Source organism: Podarcis gaigeae (genome assembly GCF_964106915.1).
Source record: "Podarcis gaigeae genome assembly, chromosome: 13".
NCBI classification, from domain to species: domain Eukaryota; kingdom Metazoa; phylum Chordata; class Lepidosauria; order Squamata; family Lacertidae; genus Podarcis; species Podarcis gaigeae.
In genome coordinates, this window is record NC_139689.1 from 51,873,219 (window position 1) to 51,887,812 (window position 14,594).

The 14,594-nt window shown below is 39.3% G+C and overlaps 2 protein-coding genes across 3 annotated transcripts in view; both read right to left on the reverse strand.

Annotated features, from left to right (window-relative positions):
- Nucleotides 1-14,594, reverse strand: part of COBL (cordon-bleu WH2 repeat protein) — a 1,088,462-nt gene that overhangs the window by 841,423 nt on the left and 232,445 nt on the right. The window lies entirely within an intron of this gene.
- TMEM245 (transmembrane protein 245) overlaps nt 1-14,594 on the reverse strand; it is a 58,101-nt gene that overhangs the window by 33,439 nt on the left and 10,068 nt on the right. Inside the window, exons 3-7 of one of the 2 annotated variants that reach the window (XM_083709267.1) lie at nt 14,043-14,144; nt 13,622-13,732; nt 11,538-11,726; nt 9,574-9,743; nt 1,838-1,861 (exon numbers count right to left, since the gene is read on the reverse strand). In XM_083709267.1, the coding sequence (XP_083565393.1) occupies nt 1,838-1,861; nt 9,574-9,743; nt 11,538-11,726; nt 13,622-13,732; nt 14,043-14,144 (596 nt within the window). The remainder of the gene's footprint in view (nt 1-1,837; nt 1,862-9,573; nt 9,744-11,537; nt 11,727-13,621; nt 13,733-14,042; nt 14,145-14,594) is intronic. The other variant, XM_083709268.1, reaches the window with a different exon arrangement.

Genomic DNA, 14,594 nt, shown 5'->3' on the forward strand with positions numbered 1-14,594 from the left:
AAGCACATTCTTCCTGTGTGAATTGCACACAATAATTTGGCATGGCAAGCTTCAAATATTTTATATACATATTTAATTGTTTTTCAATCAAATATTTGTGCATAGAGTATTATGTACGAAATATCTTTCTGAGCAAATATGCAATTTTTCTATCAAATTAGTATTTGTAGGGATCAGGTTGTATCTGAATAAATCATACATGGGAGTAGGCCTAATGAAATCAATACAGTCTATTCTGAATATGACTTAGTCAAGAAACAGTCCATTAGGTCTACTAAGAGATAAATCAACCTATTTAGTAATTTACATTGTACTGGCTTCAGATTGGTTAAGAAAATCCATGTGCAAGGAATAACCATGTATTTATATGCTTTATATAGCTTTTTCTTGAACATTATGGGAAAAACCAATTCTAGCTGCAACTGCCAATTGCATTCCACAGAATGGTATCAGTGTAGGCATATCAGCCATGGTTAATTATGGTTGGGAAATTTGTGCAGGAGAGGGGGAATACACAAGCTTGTGACTCATCGTAATTCCTTAAACAGGCTTTCAGGTTTTGTTTGAACTAGATCAAAGTAGACTTAAACAATTTCAAATATTAAAAGTATTGTTAAGTTATAACTTTTTTAAAAAAAAAAAACTATAGGCAAGGGAACCTGAGCTAATGAACAATATTTTTCGCACCACACCACAAGACGCACCTAGTTTTTGGAGGAGGAAAACAAGAAAAAAAATATTCTGAATCTCAGAAGCCAGAACAGCAAGAGAGATCGCTGCACAGTGAAAGCAGCAATGCCTCTTGCCTTTCTGGCTTCTGGGATAGCTGCGCAGCCTGCATTCGCTCCATAAGGCGCACACACATTTCCCCCTTACTTTTTAGGAGGGAAAAAGTGAGTCTTATAGAGCAAAAAAAATACGGTAACTGGAATTCTGCTTTCTTTCCCCTCTGCTGCCCAGCAACCTTCCAGGTTCAGAAGCTTCTTCACATCAAGTTAGCAGCTTCTCATCTCCCACTTGCAAATGAAAATCCCAGGTAATCTATGTTTTGCCCACATTCTATATTCTTTATTCACCATCACATCACTGAAAAGCTCCATCCTCATGTTCTTTTAGAAACATTTCCCCCCCCCCCCCAGAAGCCAGTTAGAGATGATGAGTGGAACTCTGTGTTTGGCAGCAAAACATGGGGCTCCCAAAGCAGAGAGGGGATACCTATAGGTGAGAAGAGCGAACTGAGAAGGGTTGCTGAACTCTTGCCCCACTCCCTGCTTTTCTTTGTAATTTCATTTCTTGGTTGCCTGGGAAGGTAAGTGGGGGAAACCACCTGCAGGGAGGGGAAGCAGAGAGAAAGCAGCAAAAGGGCAAGAGTTAAACAAGCATCTTCCCTCTTGCCATTCCTCTCCTGCGAATAACTCTCTTCTACTGGCACCCAATTTGCACTTCTGGCAGCAATGCTTACATGAAGACCATATTATTTATTATTCCCCAAAAGTTGTGTGAGCATTCTACATAGGTTTATATATCTATTCCTCAGCTTCAAGTTCTCTGTTGTGTATAAACATGAGCTAGGTGGAGTTTGGTTATCTCAATTTGAGGCAAATGGAACATATATCATTCAATGTCAATGTTCAGTACATAATCCTTCTTCATCAAGCATGCTAAAGAAAACTAGAGGGCATTGAATGACCTTCTGTAGCTTATATCATGGCCTGGAATAAAATTGCTGTGATGCAAATCAAGAGCAAGCCATGTTACCAACAAGAAACAAAAACCACTTCATGCTGGGAAAGGGCACAAAATATATTAACTGCAAACAAACTGTCTGCTTATTTACCTTCTTATTAAGCCAATGCCACAGCTTGGGAGAAGGAAAGTGGGAGAACGCAGAAGAGAAAGAGACAAGAAGACAGTGAAGAATTATTGAAGAATGCAATTGTAGTGCAAAAATGAAAAACATACACCGCTGGATTATCCAAGGAATGAAATGAAACCATTCCAGAGACAGACTTTCATCAAAGCCGTAAAGACGTGGCAGAAACCATCAAAACCATTTTTTCAATCAGAAAAAAAATGTACAGTATTTAGAAATTTTAAGACATGCACTGTACCAACAAAAGTCGGACTGCACTGCTGATTTATATTCTGAGCTAAAGTTTATGGGCCACTGTGAGCTAAAATATACACAACTGCATTACCTACAGAAAACAAACCGCCTTCTGGGGTTCTTTGGATGACACTCTTTAAAAGGGTTCATTCTTCTGAGATGAGAAAAATGCTAAATTCCTTTAACAAGCCATGGGACTGGAGATAGGGAAGAGCAAAGGAGATTACTTACCATGTTTTTTTCTTCTCCCTGACTCACCAAGGGCATTCCAAAAATCTTTGGCAGCAGGCTTCCCCCCTTGCAAGGTGCAATCACTTTAGCTACTCCAACAAGGGGAGGGGCCTTCATTCTACCCAGACTAAACTAGAATAACCCCTCAACCCTATAAACTGGTAACAAAACTCATTAACATGATGTGCAAGAAAGACAACTGTATTGAGAAAAGAACAGGACCATAGGAACAACCCCAGGGATCCCTGCCTAAAAAACCACCGACCCAAAGGATAGCACAGACATGAACAGAATGCCCTCTGGCAGTCATGGAGAACAGGAATAGGATATCTTCTTCTCCCATGTCTCAAAAGGGCACTCCAAAAATGTTCAGAATTCTTTAAAAATCAGTACAGTGGCAGCTTGGTTTAAGAACAGCTTAGTTTATGAACAACGCTGCAAATGCGGAAGTGTTTTGGTTTGTGAACTTTGCCTTGGAAGCAGAAAATGTTCCGCTTCCTGTTGAGTGTAAATTGAGTTCCCCACTGCTATGAGAAAGCACACCTTGGTTTAAGAACGCTTTGGTTTAAGAACGGACTTCCGGAACGAATTAAGTTCGTAAACCAAGGTACCACTGTACTGTCCCAGAGTGGGGTCCAGGGACTAAAACTTTATGAATAGCTACTTTCTGCAAGACCCTTCCCCTAAATGCTGCATGTACTGAGGGCATCAATTGTTCAATGCCTTAAGAATTGTGTGCTGGAAAATACACTACCACTTTGCAAATTTCTGCCAAATAATGACTTCAGGAGGCTGCTGCAACCCAATTACCTAGAAATGGTGGGTTTTGATACTTTCCTAACCTCTGAACCAATCTGAAAGAAATAAAAAAAGAGATTCAGAGTGTCTGTCACTCTCCCCAAGTACAATTAAAGAGCCCCTTAAATGACCAGTTTGTGCCACATCTTTGCCTGTTGATGCACCAGCTTAGGACAAAAGGTTGGAAGGGAAACTTCCTGATACCCATGTAAAAGGTAAAAGAACCAATAATATTTTGCTTCTGGCAACCAACACCCTTGGTAATTTCGAGGTATTATCATAGTCAGAATCCAAAGAAAAAGGAGGGGGAAATTCTTCTCCCACACACCCCAGGGGGCAGTATTTGGCATATCAAATCTGTATAGATAAAATGATGCCTTTGTGGAGTGAATACAACAGTGGGATATTTAAGTAGTTTGTTCCCATTAATGAGATCTGCTCTCAACTGCCAGCAGAATTGCACAGACCTTTGATGGGTTTCTATTCCTTTACTAGTTACAATAGTTTATTTCTTCTGTGGCACAGGAAAAACTTACAACATGGAAAATATGGGTGGCGTTTCAAAGCACTGACGAAGCATTCCTTTGGCTCTCTACAGCAAACTCTCTGATAGATGGGGGAAAAACTTGTCCTGCTGCAGCGATTCATTCTACTCCTGTATGATGGAACATCACAGCTCAATAATGTCCAATGTGCCTACTCGTTCAACAGCAGACACACTGATGCTACACACAAAACATGTAGCATTGCAAACCCAGATACGGAGCAGCTCTTAACATTATGCGGCTGGAAGCGGAAAATATCACATGGGGCTGGGTATCAACCAAGTTGGATAACACAGCTAAATATTGCAGCCCATGTGTAGGAGCTCGCCATCTGCGCATGTCACAAGCAGTACAGCATTCACAATTTTGTGGTTGTGAATGGCACTGTTCACAAAGCATGTAAGTACTGTGATCAATTTTAATAATTATTAGTTAATTATTAATTGATGTTAATGGTGTTCTTATCATTATCTTCAAATGTATGTTAAGTTTATCCTTTCATATGCACTATTATATACTATATATGCATTTTGCTCTACATATGACGCTATTTGAATAACAAATACTGCTAAAATAGATTATGTTCTTGGAGGATCAGGATTTACATATTCCTCTTGTCAGGTTTGGTTTATGACTGACTGGCTAACTCACTCCAGCTGAATTTTCAGGCAGAAAATGTCCTTGGCATAAACTGAATATGCTCCCAAAGTTAGGCCAGGATTGGAATAGCACACAATTCTACCTATAAAAGTGTAACATGGCCTATACTGGTCCTCTGGGCAGAGGGTGGGGAGTATGAAAATTTGGATTTAAAAGGTATTTGAAATGAGACAGAGATGCCTTGAAAAGAATCTTGAATCTTTAGTATTTTCAGCACTGGTGAAGAGATCCATTTCAAGTTTTCATAATCATTGAACTAGATTCAAAAGTATTTTGGGATTGAGGACTCATTCCATCTCTCTGCAGATACGTTTTCTGGGGCGAGTTTGCAGGCTTGACACTCCAATTTGATGAACGGGGGTACTATGCCCATTTCATTATGGCACTGGTTTTTATGTGGTGTGACGTAAAGCACCCACCTCCCTGTCTGCTTATGAACACCTTTGCAAAACACATTGACTGTTCAAACAAGGACATGGCCATTTTGAAGCGAGTTCTGAGATTTACTAGTTCCTGGTTGCAGTCAACCAGTGCTTCTGGTGGGTCTCTAATGACACAGGAATCTGCCACTGTCTGTTCCTGGATGCAAGCAAATAGGAACAGTCAACCTCTAATGGGCATGCTGGATTTTGCCTACCATCAGGTGGAGCTCTAGTTCTCGAATTGTTTAAAGAAGATCCATAAAGAGTTGGACAAGCATCTCTGCACTCCTCTGCAAAGGGGTTTTGGTCTTGATCATTTGAATTTGGATGGGCTATATGACTACCATTTTGGTTGCTTTGAGAAGTGAATAAAGTTTTGCAACTTGGAATTGGGCTCCTTTTTGCTGTGAATAGCATCTTTTTTTTGTCTTTGGCTTCACTAAGTCTAGCATCCAGTGGTTTACCACACACCTTTGCTCCAGCAAAAGTAGTAGATGGAGATGGGTATGTGAACTAGAATCTATTTCCTTAGCCACGCTTATCCAAGCTACCCCACTGGTGGCCTATGTCCTCAATACTTAAAGGGCATTACTGGTACATGGTCATTTATGCAACAATTGGAGATCACAGTATGTTGGCTGTTATGTGATTTTTATTTTTTCCAGCCATGTCTTTAATTGTTTTATTTTCATTGTGTGACAAATGAAAACATTCTTTTTATTCAACAAAACCTTTTAAAAAAACAAAAACAAAAAAACAAGTTGGACTCATCAAAGAACAAACATACCAGGAATGTTGTGGAAACTGCTATCTTCCTCAATACATCTTTGAGCTGTTTGGACTTCTACCCAAAGGCAGTTCATGCAAAAAAAAAGTTTAGAAACATTGCCGCTGAGGCCTGAGAATTCTTTCAAAGAGCAGCTTCTACTCTCTTATCCCTTCTCCATCAACTGGAATAATGGCATTAGGTGAAAAACATTTGGCACTTCAGCTTCAAGGTTTGCCAGGGCTGATGGAGACTAGGGCTTCAATAGGATTACCTGCTAGTTACACCATGTCATTCTGTGCTTTAAGGTGCTTAACGGAGAGTAATGGGAGAGCGGTGCTTGAAGAAATTGCAGCTGGAGGCCAGTGAGCAGAAATAAGACTGTTCTTATCAATCCTATATAATATCTGATCATGTTACTTTTGTAGTACATTCTAAAAGGTGATCTGTGCAGACTGAAATGGCAGGAGCAAACAGCTAGGCCATTGCCAAGGCAAAGAAATAAGGCATCATCAGTAACACTGGGCAATAGAAACTAGATGACCTACAAGAAAATAACCTACTACAAAATTAAGCAGCTTTCAAATCCAATTAATTATCTTCTTAAAGGCCAGTGAAACAGTGATGTAGGGCGGAAAATTTTCCTTAATTTTTCAATTTGATTAAATTCACTACTAACAAAGAAATAGATGCCAATTGCAAATCAGTATTAGGTAAGCTTTTCAAAGCTTTTAGCTCTGTTTACTAAACAGAAGTAAAATAAGCATGCTAAATTAGTTCATTCTCGTAAGACATCAGAATATTTTCCAATGCAAACTGAAAACATTCCTATGCAAATTACTCGTACTTTGTATAGGACTTTCCCCCAGAAAATCCACACAAGTGGTAGCAAGTCAGTAATGAAGTAGCCATGCACTTTCATTCTGCTACAATGACCGCAGCATGTCAATCACTGAGGAAGCAGTAGGAAATTGCAGCATGCAACACTGGAATTCACTACACAGAGAATTCATGCATTTACTACAAGGTGGATGAGCAAATCTGAAGATAAAATCCTAAACATAATCTATTGCAATACCTTCTAGAAAACCAGAACAAGAAATAAGATGAAGAGTGGATCCAACCTCAATTGTCATTCCAGATTTTTTTTTTTAATGAATTGCTTCCCAGAAACAATCCTGAAGGGATCTAACAATAAAAGCATCAACTATAAAAATAAATTCAAGCTCAATATAGATGGGATAAGAATGTCCACTTACAAGGCTTGTTGAAATAGGAAGACCTTCAATGGACGCTTTTGTCTTTTTTATGTACACGACTTAGAAACCTTGGTGATTTAAGGGATTAAAAATAGCTGGTGCAAATAAACAATTAAAAGATCACAGAGATGACACCATGAGAGGGAGTTCCAGAGGGTAGATGTCACCACACTAAAGGTCTGATTCCTACATCGTAGGAAATGGACAACTTGATGAGATGGTATTTGCAGAAGGGCTTCCACTACAGACAGCAGTGATAGACTGGATATATAAAGGATGATTTTTTTTTTTTTAAAGTATCTTAGTCTTAAACTGCATAGGGTTTTGTACACCAGTACCAGCACTTTAAACTAAGCATGGCAGCTCATTGGACACTTTCAGCAGCATTCTTAACATATTGGCAATATTCTGCCTCACAGAGCATAGGGTTGGGCAATGTCAGGTTTTCAACGCATCAGGGCTGTTCAGCTGGGGGGCAGGAGCACTGTAAAGGATCCCCCACTCTGCCACCGGCTTGCATAAGCCAGCAGTGGGATGGGGCTCCGTTAACTGCTTGGCTGAGGGGAGAGGCAACCACACAAGCCGGCAGTGGGGTGCGGACTCCGTGAAACTGCTTTGCTGAGGCTGATACAGCTAAAAGCTCATACAACTAGACAATCAATTCAGTGGACTCTCTATTGTTTGTTTTGTCCCAATTATACTATAATAAAACAGTAGAATGATAATGATTTACTCTGTGCTTTAGCTTGCAGTGTTTATTGAACTTTGCTTATCTTAAGATATTTGTCTAGACACATAGGAAAAGCTGTAAATATCACAATGCTCATTTGCAGGTACGGTAAGGTGGTTCTAAGTGTTTACCGAGATAATATAACAGAATAATCAGTGCCATCAGAAAATGTAAAAGATGTACAAGGCACTGGGGGAACTTGATGATTTTGGACTGATTATTTAAAGCTGAAGCTCGATCATTCAAAGATGAATGATTACTTAAAGACACCATCCATTCCTGTTGTGTCATATTCCCCCTCTCTAGTCACCTAGAACTATTTACCCCACAGCTTGAGTACTGCACTCTGCAGTCCAGGACCTTTGCCACTGATACAGCAATTAATTTACAAGCAACCCCCCATTAATGCAGGGGTTATGTCCCGAGGCACCGCGCCCACACATGGAATTGTGTATATTTGAAACACCATTGGAAAAGCCTGCAAACACCCTCAAAACCTCTCAACATCCTTGAAAAACCCTTTTAAAAACCAGCGGCACTTACCAGATGCCAAACTCCACCAAGCTCCCTCCAAGGCTCCAACTCTCCACAGGCCTCAGCCATTGATGCAAAGGCTCCTGGGATAGCTGGGCACTGTTTTCGTGCCTTTTTTGCTCTTTTAGGGCCTTTTTTGCCATTTTTAAAGTCATTTCCAGGTTTGGTGAAATGCATGTATGTGCGGTTGCACACATACCGAATGTGCATAAATGGAGGGGTGTCTGTACATGCAAACTGTATCATGATCTATGTCCACAGTGACTTTTCTGACAAAGGTTTCTCTTTTACCATTTTTAAAGAATATTTTTTATTTTATAACAAACAAACAAACAAACATTATCAGGATAGTCTCCATATGACTAGACATGGCAGGTTAGAAAGCAAATTTCACCCACAACTGTTACAGCTTCTCAGACTGGCCAAGTACTACACAACTGGAAAGGCACCCTAACGTTTGTGGTTACCTTTACAATCTGTCTCAGCAGATTTTTCCATTAATGTAGCAAGCTCTCACCTGGCCTGCTGTTTCCCACCCTTTGAAAAGTGCAGAATGTGGCCCAGAAAGTCATCTAGAAGGAAGCGTCTCCCATTACTAATGCCAAGGAGGTATGTATTTGACAACTCCTTTGGATGGGTTTATTACTGGGAGTCCCTCTTTGGGAAAGGAAAAAGAAATTTGGTCTGTGGAGGCTCAGTTGACTATAGACAAAAGAGGTACAGTGGTGCCCCACAAGATGAATGCCTCGCAAGACGAAAAACCCGCTAGACGAAAGGGTTTTCCGTTTTTCGATGCGCTTCGCAAGACAAATTTCCCTATGGGCTTGCTTCGCAAGACGAAAACGTCTTGCGAGTCTTGCGATCTTTTTCGCTTCCCCCCCTTTTTCTAAGCCACTAAGCCACTAATAGCCTTTTAGCCGCTAAGCCTTTAATAGCCGCTAAGCCGCTAATAGCGCTAATCCGCTAATAGGGTTGCTTCGCAACACAAAAAAACTGTTAGACGAAGAGACTCGCGGAACGGATTATTTTCGTCTTGCGAGGCACCACTGTATTGGCTTGGAACCCAAGTTCTCCGATCCAGTGGGGACTCCCATTGGCAGACATGTGTATGTGTATGATGATCCCAAAACCTGCTGGAGCAAATTTTCATGAAACACAAAGGGCTACAATCAGCAAAAGTCCCCTCCCTACCTTTCACCTGCAGGAGCATCCTATGGCTTGAGTTCTGGTCAAAAGAACACTGTACCTAAGCCATTAACTACAGCAACCCTAACTGTGTAACTAGTACTGTTTACAACCTAAAACCCAAACGGTGCAAACTATCTTCAGGATTGTACAATACTAAAGGGTTCTGTGCATTCATTACAGTGCATGAATGTATTTGTAATTGAAATAGGCAAAACCCGTTTGACTCTGCCCCCACTCCCCCAATATAGCTGATGCTCTGATTGAAAATCAGGATAAAAATGTTTAAATAAACACACAGAGAGACGGACAAGTTTAAGAAGCAACTTTAAATACCTTACTGTCTAGCTTTAGAATGACTCTTCCGAGGCCCTTGATTGGTCGCGGTGCAAGAGCTTCTTGACGTTCTCTCACAAAATCTCCAAGGACATGCCACCAGACACTGCAGTGACTCACCAGAAATTTAACCACTCCAAAGTGGACCACAAGCTTTTTGACAACCCACACTGCAATATTAAAAGAAGACTTACTAAAAATATGGGGAAAATGAATACAGCAATATTGCAGAAAGCTATGCTAAAATGGCTGCTACATTTCTTTTGCTGATATAGGCGGGGAAATAATTTTGGCCGCCTGAAACAAAAACTCCCCAAAATATGTGCTTCAGGTACATAATAGCTAATAGGTTCATACAGATAGTAATACATATTCCATAGTTACAAGAGCTAGAGTAAAATAGGTACACACACCACACCTCAACATTAAGAACTTTGAAGGCTCCTTGATTCCAATTAGTGGTAAAAATTATGAAGGATTCTAAACATTCCAAAAATATTCGGTGTTCTGAGATACACACAGCGCAAATGCAACAAGGCACATGTTTAAATATGTTTTGGAGTCTCACAATACATGGAAAGCCTCAGAAGATCCTAAACCATAGTTTGAAACTGATATGGTGTCTGAAATTACTCATGATGCCTACGGTTTTCAATGTGAACTGCACATAGCTCAGTCTGCTGCTGCTGGAAGTACTGTTTGGGAAAATCAAAATTATAAGAAGAGTCAGTGGAGGACGAGCAACTTGTTGGGTACTTACTTTCCCCTCATGTAATGGAGACTGACTGGGCGTTTCTGAGGCAATTATGTAACTAGCATAAAGATTAAATATATTCTGCTCATTAGCACCAAAATCAAGCTTAGCCGTATGCTTTGGGGCTAAAATTATTTATACAAGACTTAATTATATGACTGTGGTACTCTTAAAGAACAATTGACAAAGACACAGCAAAGTCTTCCCAGACAGGGCAGATAATTCCTTTGCCAACTTTTTCTTATACTGCAATAGGTAAATCAGCTCCATGTCACTGTGCTTATAAATAGAAATTCATATATGAGCAAGTCACAACACGTTCAGCCTGATCCTTAGGCCTCAACTGAGTTTCTTTTTCTTTATATTTTAAGTGTTCTTTTTATTTCAATATCATCCTTCCTCCTATGGGAGTCCAGAAGTACTCTAACTACTTTTATGACCACTTTGGAAAAATCTTCAAGGCATCAACTGTCATATGATCACATGCAGGGTAGCCAACAGGGCTGGGCGGTATCTGGTTTTCAACACTGCGATATATCACCAGCTAAACATCGCAATATACCAATATATCATGATGTCTGAAATCAGGATGGAACTACGCAGAGGCAAACAGTAGGGCTTGATGGTGTCTGGTTTTCAATTTCATGATATATCACCAGCTAAGCACTCATTACCAAACTGGGAAACAATGGTCAACAGTTTCAGAACAAGCCAGGATGTTATTAATTTCATAAACATGGTTTAAGACCCTGGTTTGTTCCAGTTCACTGCTTATATTCCATACAGTCCACACTAGCTCAACTAGTGCCTCTTACTATTTATACTCTGTAGCACAAAGTGACCTTACATGCTAGGGTATGTATTAGGAGGGAGAATCAAGAGGTCCACAGAAGATGCCTACCCAGTTTCCTTAAATTCTCCTCTGTGCCACATCCCACAGGGATTCAGAGGATCTGACCCATAATGGTGGCTTTTCAGGGAACACAAGAGGCTGCAGTATAGAGCTGCAGGGTAGCAAAACTCCCTTGCACAGCCACTGTTCTGCTCTCCTGAGTCTTGATTCAGCTAACTGAAAGTTTTCTGTTTCCTTACAATTTGACAAACTCTCTTTTCTCCACCTTCACAACAGATCTGCACTGTGGAGACTTTGGTTGAAGGTTTTTCATCTAAATATTGTTTTACCTCACAATATAAGAAAATAGTGAACAACCTGCAACAGGTACTGGCAGCAGCTGTATTATCCAGAGATTCAACCATATCTGAACTATTACAATGGCCCATGCAAGCAGAACAAAGTAGATATCACTTGTATTCTTCTTTTTAAGAAGTGTCCCAATCTCAGGTCTCTGTCTGCCACTCACAGTGGCTGGAGAAGATGTGGCACTACTTTCTGTGGTTCCTGGAAGAAGAAAAAGTCAGCTATATAATACATTCAACAAGACTGGCAAGTTTTAACTTTAACTTGAATTTTGTGGCACTCCCTTCCAGTTGAGGTCAAACATTTTAACTGAAGTCTGATTCTATCATTTTAACAGATTCTTACCTTTTCTGTATTCAATTCTTGTAACCACTAAGAGACAATTGCAGTTAAGTGGCATATAAATTGTTTAAATAAATAAACAAACTGCTATTCAGAAGCACAGCAGTCATCAGAACTGTTTCTAAGATGCTTGGGAAGCCATGTCTACCAGTCTCATGTAAGCTCATACAAACTACTATGCATTTAACACCACATCGTAATTTCCCAAAAGTCCAACGTATCCAGAACTAAACAAGTTTAATCATACATTTCTAAAAAATAAAGAAGAAAAACTTAAAAATGAGAATTGCTTTCAAGTTTTCAGTGAAATATTTGCTTTCAGTGCACACAGAAATAACTTTTGCTGCAGTATTTTAATCAAAGGCTTAATGCCTGGAATTATGAAATCTCAAAAGGAAGCTTATATACAAATAATCTATTCATACGCCAAGGTTTGGCTAAGCATGATTTGGTGTGATGTCCAAAGTCCAACTATGGTTTAGCGCAAAGTTTCAACTGAAACCAAGAATCAGATATGTGGTTTGACAGATGATTGTAAACCATGGATTTGTCTCCTGTTTGAATTTGCAGAGCATAGCTGTAGCATTCCAAAGACCACTGTATTGAGTAGACAGAAAACAGAAGTTGATAAGCAACTCTAAATTACAGTTTACCTATACATTTGCCTCAAAAACTCTGCAAAATACAAGCTCAAAACACAGAACTACAATTACAAAAGTTTAATGTAATAGTATATAAAAAACCCCTGATAGCATATTCTCATACTCTTAGAGCATTCAAGCTTTGTGTTTTGTGCAGAATACTTCTCCTTGAGTTTCCAGTATTTGCCTAGCAGGATTAATTTCTGCAAGAGTGACAGTATGAATGACCCTTCACAAACAAACATCGAAAATGATGAACTGAAGTCATGAATATTGTACGATAGCAATTGCTCAAGACTGCAATCAAAACAGGCTAAACAGAAGTCATCTGACTGAATTTGGGACTGCTTGGTTTATAAACTGCTACTTCATATTTGGAATTATTCTATTGGTGGGTTTATTTCGTTTCAGCTGTATGGTATGCATATGAAGATTACATAAAAGTAAGTTTGGCAGAACAAACCACAGATGGGGTTCTGAATTATTGCTTGCACAATCCATGGTTTTGGATGGTGCTGAAGCCCTATTTAAAATTGACAACATGGTCACTAAAACCTCAGAAATTAATTTGTGTATCATGAAAAAAACCCACATTAAAATATTTAATCAACTGAACAATTTATCAAGAAAAAAACCCAACTATGTTCTGTGAAATTTTGAGAACAGTCCTTATTGTCTGCAGAGTGTATTAAAAAACCAAGTTAACTTGACAGAATCTGACTTGCTAATGTAATCACCACCTGCCCACAGAACAGTTTATCCATACAAATACTCAAGGCTTACTTGTGTGTCTTATTATCTGACAAATAGTTAAACTGTTATCTTTCAATATGGCATTCAGCCATTATAATGTCACATCACTAAAATCACCATTAACATGACAGTTTAAAATACAAGTTGCATATTTTGTACTTTATGCAGTAATCTTAAGGAACAAATGACAAAGCTGAAAGATGAATTACAGAACAAACAAGCAGTAACAAAATCATAGCTAAACTGCCCTGCGATCCTTGGACAGAGGGCAGTATATATATTTAATAAATTCAAAGAGCAAGATTAAAGCATGCAAACATATTGAAAAATGTCTAGCATTCTTACAGAATATTCAGTCACCTGAGGATTGCGGTGAATGTTCCTCATTATTCGATTCAATTCCTGTAATTGATATTGCCATGGCTATTGTAGATGCTGCAATAGAAACCATCTGACCAGGAAGCTCTACCCCTATAAAAAATAAAATACTTATAAAGGTCTGAAAGTAGTTTAATTGGTTTTTTTCTGTTCCCATTCATGGGCAGCTTCAGTCACACCAGAATAATCCTAGACAGCATTCTTTTTCAGCAGCTACCACTCACTTAAGATACTCTAGGAGTAAGCAACCCATTGTCCTCCAGATATGTTGGTCTACTGCTCTCATCATCCACCATTATTGGTCATGCTGGCTGGGGCTGATGGAGCTATAGTCCAACACATCTGAAGGGCCATAGCTTAGCTATCTCTACTATGGAACTACAAGAAAAATAGAGTTTCTCACCTGAAGACTCTTTCCCACTTGGGTGCTCGTGCAACATACCCACAGTCATTAAGACAACTATAACCAAAAACACTGGAATCTTCCAAGAACCTGCTGCAGAAGCTGAAAAAAAAGGAGGTCCTATGAATAAAATCGACATATTTTTTACTAAGTAATATGCATAAACTAGTAAATGGAATGAACAGAACGATCAGGTAGGACCTTCGCTATCTGACAGATATTTGCAAAAACCTTATTATAGATGAAATGAAAAGACTACATTTTGACTAGATATATTTACTCTGATAATACTACTTCTGAAAACACAAGTATTATTTCCAAAGGAGACAACAAGAACTGTAATAAAAGAACCACACTCTGGGTGGTTCATATAAGGAAAACCATCATTTCCTACTGAAGGAATGGGTTTCTGTGCAGTCAGTCTGAAACGGGACCCAAAATCCACATTTTCAGGAGTGTTCTTAGAGTTGGTGACCTCCTGCCCCAAGATAAGAGTATAGGAACAGGAAGAACCTTTTATGGTCAAGAGTAGCAGAACAAGAATATCTGTTT